General features: G+C 39.1%; 1 protein-coding gene across 1 annotated transcript in view; it reads left to right on the top strand.

Moving 5' to 3' along the window:
• Positions 1-2,273: 2,273 nt before the first annotated feature.
• LOC118328077 (endothelin-3) overlaps positions 2,274-10,610 on the top strand; it is a 9,635-nt gene continuing 1,298 nt past the window's right edge. The window contains exons 1-2 of the mRNA XM_035661681.1: positions 2,274-2,524; positions 3,416-3,650. Coding sequence (XP_035517574.1) covers positions 2,455-2,524; positions 3,416-3,650 — 305 coding nt within the window. The 5' untranslated portion in view covers positions 2,274-2,454. The remainder of the gene's footprint in view (positions 2,525-3,415; positions 3,651-10,610) is intronic.

Raw genomic sequence — 10,610 nt, 5'->3', positions numbered from 1 at the left:
TCAAAAAAACAAATTCACAAAAATTACACTTCTGGTTTCCATTACTCACAGTTTGTTTGGGCCATCAATGTCAACGGCAGCATTTCATCCCAGGCCTGGAACATTAAGCAGTTGAGTTTTTCCTCAGTGATCTCAGGCTAAAAACAAACACATGCACTGAAAGTAGCCTTTCACAAAATGGGTGATGTTAGAGATTGTTTTGTGGACCATGGCAAAAACACTTGAAGCAGTGCAGGGGTTTGACGTGTGAAAATTAAAAAAATAAGCTTAGTTCCCCTCGAATATAACTTTTAATATAACAATATTACAATTACAATAAATTACAATTCTGTATCTGTGTGAACACCCATCAATTTTGATTCAAGCAGGTCAGTTTCTTTCTCAACCAAGTAACAGTATGATTTGAAGGGCTTTCTGTCAATTAACAATCAAAATACAATCTAAATTCTGTTCACTTAAATTCAACATTTTGGAGAATAGGCTAATCACCTTTCTTGCTGAGAGCTAGATGACAAAATTGACTCTACTTTCTTATCTGTGTGCTAAGTAAAGAGCTGTTGTCAAAATCCAATTAGCTTAGCTTAGGAAAAAGAGTTGAAACAGCTAGCAAATGTGTAATTTTAGAGGTTTGCAGGTGGGCAAGTGTCTTCACAAAGCCTGCAACAAAAATCATATAATGGGTCAGAAAGGGCTCAATACTAGATAAACCCACTTTTATGGCCTTATCCTGTTGCTTTGTTGATATTCACAAATACAATGCACCACTTGGTGTCCCCATGCTTTAAAAAGCACCTCTATGGTTCCCTTCCAGTGGACAAAACGAAGATAAAGTGCCCTTATAGGGTCCCGACTAAGCCTGTTTCAGCGATCACTGATCACAACTTTCGATGATCATAATGATGATGAATTATACACTAATGAAACATACCTATGAATATAATATTCCATTTCTGACAATAGATCATCCTAAATGTTACACACTGGACCTTTAAATACCTTAATCTGTTAGGTCCAGACAGACCTCTGATCTGCTCACTCTAAATGAATGAAATAATTATGATGCTGGCCTGTTCTGATTCATTCCTTATAAACTAGCAGATTGTATTATTGTAATGCAATCTTCACTAGTCTATCAAAAATGTTGATTGGATTGTAAAACCTCACAACATGGAGTTCACATAAATTAAAACCTAAAATTGCTGAAGCAACTCAAACATGTCCAGTATTTTAAGTACAGGCTATCGCCATAATTCAAGTTTGTTTCATTGACTCATTTTCTTGAAGTACTTTATATCATTATGAAAACATAAGCATTGTAATTTTGTATAGCTTAGGGATTTATAATAGTTATTTATTTATTTTTGTTTACTGTTCATCAGATGTTTTGACAGGTAATAATTTGCTTTAGTGGAAGAAAACGTTGGGTTATGGCAATAAGGTACCTCAGACCTACTGATGTAAACTTACAGATTTTCAGGAAGTAGTGCCTTGATGGGTTTGTTTCACAGTAATACCGTTCTTAAGGGTGTGTCTGTGGGGGTAGTCATCTGTGGTTTTAACTAATTTGATATAATATAGCCTATATTTTAATACATTTCCTATATTGTAATTTTGCTATTTGTGAATTAAAGGACAAATATTTAATGGCATCTAGCGGTGCAGCTGCAGACTGCAAATCCCTTGTTTCAACCTCTCTTTCCAAGCTCGAAGGAGCTACGGTGGCTACAAAATGCACAAAAACGTGAACACCCCTATCTAGAGCCAGTTTTTCGTTTGTCCCTTCTCAGTTACTGTAGAAACATGGTGGTTCAACATGGGGGACTCCATGGAAGGCGACCCACAGCGTCAGATATGCCTTATTCTAAGATAACAAAAAAAATGTAATGAAAACAAACCTACACTAATGAAAACATACCTATGAATATTATATTCAATTTCTGCAAATAGATCCTCCTCAATGTTACACACTGGACCTTGAAAATAAGGTCATATTATTGTAATATTCTAAACAACTGAATTTGTAGGCATTACTAAATTCTGCAATTTCTAGGTTACAATTCAACCACTCTTTCTCCCCAAATTGCGTTCATTATTAACAGCACAAAACCGGAAGAGCTGCTCGCATGTCTCAAACCTCTCATTGGCTTTTGACCGGAAAGGTTTTACTTTGAAAGCTGCACCCGGAAGTGTGCTTGGTATTGCCGCTGTCTTGTCTCTGAGCTGAGCGCTGCCGACATAAAGCAGCAGGGTCCGGCTGAGGGGAGCACACACAGCACAGCTCTACAGGCGGCCAGCATCTCTGTGTACACCGACATATATGATGTATCCGGAATAACCTGAGAGAAAAACACATAGCAGCAGCCAGGACGCTCTGGACTTTGGGAGACTTTTTTTTTAAAAAACTTTTTTTCTTTTTCTTTTATGTTTTGAATTTGAATTAATGTTTCATGTGTGATGGCTAACGTGACATCGGTTGATGTGGGAGTTCTGATTCTTATCGTGGTGACAGCATCTCTGGCAAACGGTGAGTACTGTTATTAACAGATAAAACTACATTTAAAAAAAAGAATAAAATAGTGCTCACCTATTCCAGTTGTCATAATGATGGCACACATACTGTGCAGATAACTGGAATATTAGTGATGGAGATGCCTATCACATTAATCTGTCTGACTGTGTGCAATATGTTAGTGCAGTTCTACACATTCAGAGTGATACTGTGGAAACAGGAGTTCAATTATATGTGCGTATTACTAACACATAAAACCAACATAACAGTAAAATTGGAAGAGATTATTATAATGATGCATTTATGTAGCTGTTCTTCTTTAGATAACTGCTTAGTCATCGAGTTTAGACAATGTAAAAATAATGACAAATGCCCATGTGGTATCTTCAAGATCCGATCAAGAACCCACAGGTAAGTGTACAACAGTACAAGCAAATCAGGGCTGCACCATGTAACTTGGACTCGGAACCTGCAAATGTTTGGAATCTTTATTGTTTAAATTACTTTTACAATTGTACAATATTACAATTAATCCATAATTTAATTTGTCGTTGATAATTAATTCAATAAAGTCAGATCAGCACTTCCCTTGTAGGAGAAATTGCAGCCAGTGTTGATATTAGTCACTGAGGTTGGATTACCTCTAATAAACTTAATTTCTACAAAGAAGTATATGAATTATAAAAGAGATTTGGTCATAATTGGAAAAAAGTAGTAAAGGCCCACCTTTTAGATCTCCTATCTCTCAACACCTCCATATAAATATCCTCACACATGGCCATCTAAAGATAGTGACTTCACAGACAGAGGTGTAGACCTAGAAAGTTTACATTCACTTATTCTAATTCCGACCAAAGATACAAAGGGCAGTTCTGAAACACTTCTCAAATTGCTGTGACCCTGCAGGTTCCTCATCTGGCAAAGATGTAAACCAGAGGAGGGAGGCGGAAGCCATCATGCTGAGCACGCGTCCGTCCGGAGGTGTGGACGACCTCGCCCCTGTTTCTTCTCAAGGTGAAGCGAAGCCCTGTGACCCGCCGGGGGCCAGGAGGCGTGCGAAGAGATGCACGTGCTACACTTACAAAGACAAGGAGTGTGTGTATTACTGCCACCTCGACATCATCTGGATCAACACACCAGAGTAAGTTTGTAGTGAGTCATGGACTGTTCATGGGTTCATAGTAGGGCTATATAATGGCAAGAATCTGGTGATACGATTCAATATATTGTGATACTGAACTGAATTTATTGCAGTAACATCCAACATCATGTCACTCAGTTTACACTGCTATCTAGGGCTTTGGGGTTTAAACACAAAAATCTATAGTGTTTTTGGCTATTTCGATATTTTTTGATATTTTCTTATATTTTCCTAGTTTATAGTGACATCCCCATGGTTCATGGTATTACTGTATTAGTCATCACATACATCACAACTTTACTGTTGCCTATATTCAGTGTCGGGTCAGATTCCTGGGAAATGTAGTCAATTACTGAATACAAATTACATGGCAATTTCTTAAATTAGTAATGTAATCCATTATCTGAAAGCTTTTGGATTATTTCAAAATCAAACATTAAAAATACAAAGGGACACAAAGATCTGAGTTTACACTCATATTCTGTTTCCTTTTTAAACATTTCAAAACATTCTCAGTGCAAATAAATTAATTTTGCATTTACAGTTGGTCCCATTAAATAATCACCGTCTTCTGTGGTAATGAAAACCACTGTTAGCATGGGTGTTAGCCATCCGCTTGTAATCCCATGATGCATTGGGTTCAGTCTGTCGACCAATCAGAGGCTGTGTCGGGATTCGAGTGGCAGCTCTGATCTCAAACGTATGGCACATTGGAATAACATGAGATTTCTTAGGGATGCCATTGATAAACTCTTACTACATACAGTAAAGTCGATTCTGCTTATCGATCTGATTCTTTCTCGATTCCCTTATTAATTCCTGATCAATTTATGAGCGGAAAAAAGTAGGCATACACAGGTTTTCAGCATCAACTGAACTGTTCCATTCTCTCTGACCCCGAACAGACACAGTTATAGTAATTCAAACAGACTCCACAGTTTGGAACTGGTTCTCGATTCCTATCCCTTATAAGATTTACCAAATTCCCCAATCAAGATTTCAAAGTTCAAAAGATCAAGAGTTTTTTAAAATTGCGCATATTTAAAGGCGTAATCAAAAAATGCAGTTAAGTAATCTTGTCAATGTAACTATAATTGTAATCTGGGCTAATCACATGTAATCAGTTACTACCCAACACTGCTTATACAGTGTCCTGATCTCTCATTTGTTTACTGCAGTCACAACTCATACTGTAGTCTTTAATCGTAGAGTTTCCAGCTGAGACGTCTTGTGCTGGACAGCTATCGTCTCATTTGCACAGGTGTAGGAGGCACAAATATGTGAGTTATGGAGAAAGAAAAGCCCTGAGCTCTGTGTTAAAGGAATACTCTTCACTTTTAAGCCATGAAAGGATTTTTGGGGGGAACTGAGCTGCAAAGGCTTTTTTTTCATGTCAGTAATTCCTGTGACTTAGTGGAACTGTAAAGATTTGTTGTAATCCGAAGTGGTCTAGACCCTGAGCTCTCAGGTATTTTAATTCCACTCAGGATTTTCTTACAGTGGCCAACGGGCAGCGGGGGCGTCCACCTTTTGGCCATCCGAAACGTTTTGATTGTTATCGAGTAGCCTTAGAAATTTAGATAGAAGGAACCTGTTGCAAATTTACATAATTCTCATTTTACCGTTGCCAATTTTTGAATTTAAACAAGAATTCCGATAACAGCTACGGTTCTTCATCCAAAAACCTACACCCTCAGGTGGGTTCGAGCAAGCCAAGACCACTATTTTCCTTCATCTGTAATTCACTCATTCAGCATTCCTGTAATTGGTTTTATTTCAATCATATATATTTTATATATTATAAAAGCCAGGAGTACTAAATGAAGAGCTGATTGGGAGCCAAAAGAGGCCAAATGATCTGGCTCATTAAAACTACATCAGGTAAATTGTATATAAAAAAAAAATGTTAGTCCTTATTGTGTAAACTTTTGTAAGAATCCACGGGCCTGCATAAAAACTACCAATCAGGGGAGCCCGGTTAGCTCACTTGAGCTGGGGACCATGAACCGAGTCCTGCAGCGGCCCAGGGTTTGAATCCGACGTGTGGCTATTTGCTGCGTGTCATCCCCTCTGTCTACCCCCTTTTCTGTCTATCTCCAGCTGTCACTGGCAATAAAAGGCAAAAGAAAATAATTAAACAAAAAGGCTAGCAAAAAGCTAATTTTCCTCCTGCATGGGAAGACACCAACTGATACCTGTCTGCTGCATCAAGCAGATTAGTAGACAGATTTATCAATTCTTCTGTTGACCCCAAACAGTGAGCCTCAGGGCTGCTCTGGTTTAATTTGGTTTTCAGAGTGTGTAAACACTTTCAGCCCATCTCAGTTGAGGAAGATGTGAGAAAGCTGGAGTAGGGAGGGGCTGATATCCATCATCCACCTCCTATCAATTCTGTGATTACAAAGCTTTTGCCTGAGTTTGGGCCGGAAGAGAGCAGAGCAACAACTGTTTTCTGCTCCTAAAAGAATATGCAGAACTTTATTGGAAAGAGCCTGGAATTAAGTGCAGGGATTAATGCTCACCATTTGAAGCTTTTCAAATATGTTTGTGGTGCAGGGACCATGCTTTAGTGCTGAGTCACTCTTTAAAAACCTGTACACGTCATAGCATCTGACAAACAGCAAACCTCAGTGTGATGAGCTCAAGGATGCTTCGTCCTGATTTATCTTCCTCAGTAATGCCTTACAGATGAAGCTACAAAATTGGCTTTGGTACCCAGGGGTTAATCCATGTGAAGTCAGTCAAGCTGCAACCAGAAGGTCTTACCTCTGCTGTCACTGGGGTTACGTATGTTCACACTGCAAGCGTTAGCGCTCAATTCTGATTTATTTATTCATCATTTTGTTTGTCTGTTCACATTATTTGTTAAATGTGGCCCATATCAAGTGACCTGCATGACCAATGTCAGTCTAGAGTGACGTAAAAGTCACATGAATTCTGATATGAATGTTTACACTGTATTGGATTTGCACCACATATGAAAGTGGCTTTCATCAGAAATTCAAAAGATTTTTAGATCAGATTCAGTGTGATTAGTACTGTTCACACTAGCATGAAAAAGTCAGATCAGTGTCACATATGAGCACAACAACCAGATCTGGGCCACTTGTGCCTGCAGTGTGAACGTACAAATGTATTGCTGATATTAGCTTCTCATTTGAACTCTGGACAATGTCTGTAGAATCAGGTCGGGTCATTGTCCGGAGTTCCCCTGCACACATACAGTACACAACAGGAGACTGTCTGTGTCAGATGGAAACACTTTGGTTTAAGCTACAGGCTGTATGAAAAGTAAAAAAAAAAACCTTTTTATTGGATCTAATCTTTTGAAGACCTGAACACAAGCTACATTCACAGAGCCATCACTCTGATAAAGTCTTATCCTGCTTTAGAAAAGTTCAAACAACCAAAGAGTTGATAGAACAATGAGAAGAAAACACTGAATTTGTCAAAAAAGCTTTTCCAATGTGAATGTATAATGGTTAAAAAATACATAATAGAGATAGAATTGTAAAAAAAGTTCCTAAAAATATCAGGAAAACTCTGATTCACAGGACATAATCTGCTCAGAATGAATCCAAATTGCTCGTTTTCCACAAACCTCCTGCAGTAATTGTGTTCACTGGTTTGGTTCATCGTGCAGTTTAGTGTCAGTTGTTCTCTACGGTTATTGTGCACATATAGAGACTCTGTACTATGGAGTTGGCAGGGAGAGGTCAATTTAATGTCCGGTCCAAGTGATTTGGACATTTGCGGTCTCACATACAGCTAATCTGGGGATTGTGTGAAAAAAGCTCAGGGTAGCAGCGTGTGTGAATACGCCTAATAGCTGTATTGATCGCTAATGGGTCAGAGGAGGTCAACAGCTCCTATTTAGTCTTAGCATGAAAACAAGTTAGTGCTTTATTCCACTTCACTGTCTGAAAAGCTGAAGATCTCATTGTTAGCAGTACAGCTGCTGTCCACATGATCTGCACCTGTTCACCTTTTAACCTGTTAGAATTCTCAGCTTTGGTCTGAGCTATAATTCCATAGCTCCATATTTTACTTACATACTTGAGCTGAGCAGTTTTTCTAACCATATGGCCTATAGTCATCCTTTGAGATCAGGGTTTAGGATTTATTTTCAGATATATCAATGACGTCTGTCGGCAGCTAATATTTTAAGGTGAAGCTGCAGATAGTGATTGACGGTTCACGTGGGAGAAAAGGCGAAAATATTTGGTAAGACTAAAATTAATTATCTGAGGTTTTATGCTTCCTAAGGGAGAGCTTCTAAAGTACCTGCAGCTGTTACAGTAAGTTGACCTTTTTACTTTACTCCTCTGGAGTTTTTGTGGTTTTTACCTGTTTTGATTTCCCATGCTAGGTGAGAGAACAGTTTTTTTTTTAACTTACTAATACTCTAAAATGATAATAAAAATTATGAAGTGGTGACATTTTATGTCCAAAGGGTCAAAGGTCAGCTTCCCTGTGAAATGATAATGTTCAGCAAAAAAAATTGTCTGGCTATTAATTAACGGGAGCGGGAGGGGAGATGGTGACCATATTATACATCTGGTTGGATACTCCCAGCACACCACCACAAAGAACACAGCGCTGACTCCTGCAGACAGATTTTTATTGATCTGGACCCTCTTCACCTCTTCATGACAACCAGGACAGGGGGCCTCCCGGTTCTCTGGTAGTCCAACAAGTTCATTAGTTTTGCTGAAATTGAGCCTCAGGTGCACCATGTGACGAAGCTCTCTTAAAAACAGTTTGAGTGAAGACAGCATTTTTTTCACTGGAAATGATTTCCTGGAATCATACATGTCGATACAGTAATAACTTCCATTACAATTTGCTATTTGTTGCAATTTGGTGCCCTTGGTTGCAAAACCACTGTGGTAAATATGACCAGCTGTACATTTGTTCCGATTAAATTTCTTATGATCAAAACCTGCCAGTTGATAACTCTGCTAACACAGCCAAACATCAAGCAAGTGCAACAACACACAACACAGCAAGCAGCTAATGTTACTGACTAATCCAACAGCAAGAAGGCCAGCTCGCCGTCTGCCTGTTTTTTATTTCACCAAGCTCTCGACGACTAAAAGCCAGTCCTAGATTTACTCTTGTCCAGGGGCTTCTCTCTCCTTTTCTCTTCTTAGCTTCCTCCGTCAACGTCCTAAAGGGTCTCTTTTCCTCTGCCATGTCCGCAGAGGCTGCTGATCCCGGTTACATTGCCCGCTCACCCGGCTTCGGTTCTGGCACAACACTGGCTCCACTACGTGTCAGCTTCCCCCACTGGCTCCCCGGCACTCGGGCCTGGATTTTAGTTTTGAAAGGAGAAAACAAAAGCAAGCCAAAACAGCTGTTTTTTTGGTTTTGAAAATAAAATAAAACAAATAAATGACCCATTTTCTGTTTTATTTTGAAAATGAAAAAACAATCCGTTTTGTTTCTGATATTTATAAATGGTAGTCAGGAAACAGCTTGTTTCCTGACTACCATTTTTGTTTTTCTCATTTCAAAACAAAATCCTTTTGGTCACAAAGTAAACTGACCATATACCAACACTTCCATGGGGCTTTGAGCTCCCAGTCCGGGCAGCACAGACTGAGCTTTAGCAGCTTTCTGTCCATCAGGAAACTGTTAATCACAGAGAGTTGAGGTGGAGCAGCCTGGAGGACATCAGAGGGAAAAACAGGAAACATTTTCTCCATAAAATATGATCCAGTTTCAATCATTGATATAGTCGGTGGTGTGTGACTACTGCTGTGAAGTGTTACACACTTGGGTGTACGCCTGTGAGGGCAGGCATACAGGGAGCAGAGTGGGAAAGGCAGAGGTATCATTCACCCTGTTACAACTCAGTGTAGCATCAAAATGAAACTGTTGTTTTAAGGTAGAAAGGTTATATAATGGGGCTTTACTACTTTTTATTACATTCCGTCAGAGATCGGACAGACAACTGCAACTTAACCAGGCGACAGAGGCATAGAACCGCAGGGCGGTAATTGTAGTTTTTATCTACAACTGATTTTCATGGTTTTGGCCTGATGGCATCAAGTTAAGTGTTGTAAATGTGGGAATGTGGCAGCATTGCTACACCAGCGTCCAACGGGGCAAGAGACACAAGCAGTCAGTCAATCTGATAGGATGTAAACAAACTCCCAGTTAGTTCAACTTATTTGTTAGAGAAAAAGAATGATAGCCCAGACTGGCTATTGAAAACATTCATCACTGATTCAGAGTTGACTGATTCAGCCTTAACCTACTGTGCTTACCATAACTGTTCTGCACACGGTTTCCCTTGTACATTTTGGGTGTGCTTACATTTAGTTTTACCTCTGAAGAAAGTGGATTAGTGGTTTACATTTCAGACTGTTTCCGACCTGTCTGACTCCGTGTGCGATGTAGCCATGTGGCTGCTTTCACAGATGCTGTGTTAGCACAGGGAGTGTTATTAAAATAATTGATAAGTGTGATCATAACAGATGAAATTGATGGCCAAAAATATTAAACTAACACCCAAGTGGTAATAAACTGGAATTATCCTTTAACCTGTTATATTAAAAAAAAAATAGTATTTTCTGGCAGAGCTTTAACTACGACTGACAAACCATTTTTTTGGGAATAAGGGAATTTAAACCAGCTACTTTTTATGCCATATGCTGTGTATTGTAGTCCTTTGTTTTTATTATTTACAACCCCAGCAATACTTAAATATACAGTACCAAATGAATGCTTGTATACAGTACAAACAGAGTCTCAACTTGAGCTCAAACTTGTATTTACTTGTATTACTCACTGTACACAACTTTGGGGTGGTGTTGATTGAGTCTCATTCCCAGGTTGCCAAATATCAATAACTATTTTGGAGCCACCAACTCAAAGCGTCTTTTCATCTTCCTTGGCTCTGATTGGTTGTTTGATTGGTTGTTTACATTGAGGCCCGGTGGATTCTCGCAAATG

The sequence above is a fragment of the Morone saxatilis genome, unplaced genomic scaffold, assembly GCF_004916995.1.
Source record: "Morone saxatilis isolate NCDOM2014 unplaced genomic scaffold, NCSU_SB_2.0 Contig18, whole genome shotgun sequence".
Classification (NCBI taxonomy): Eukaryota; Metazoa; Chordata; class Actinopteri; family Moronidae; genus Morone; species Morone saxatilis.
Note: the sequence above shows the minus strand (reverse complement) of the source record. Positions and strands in the feature narration are given on the sequence as shown.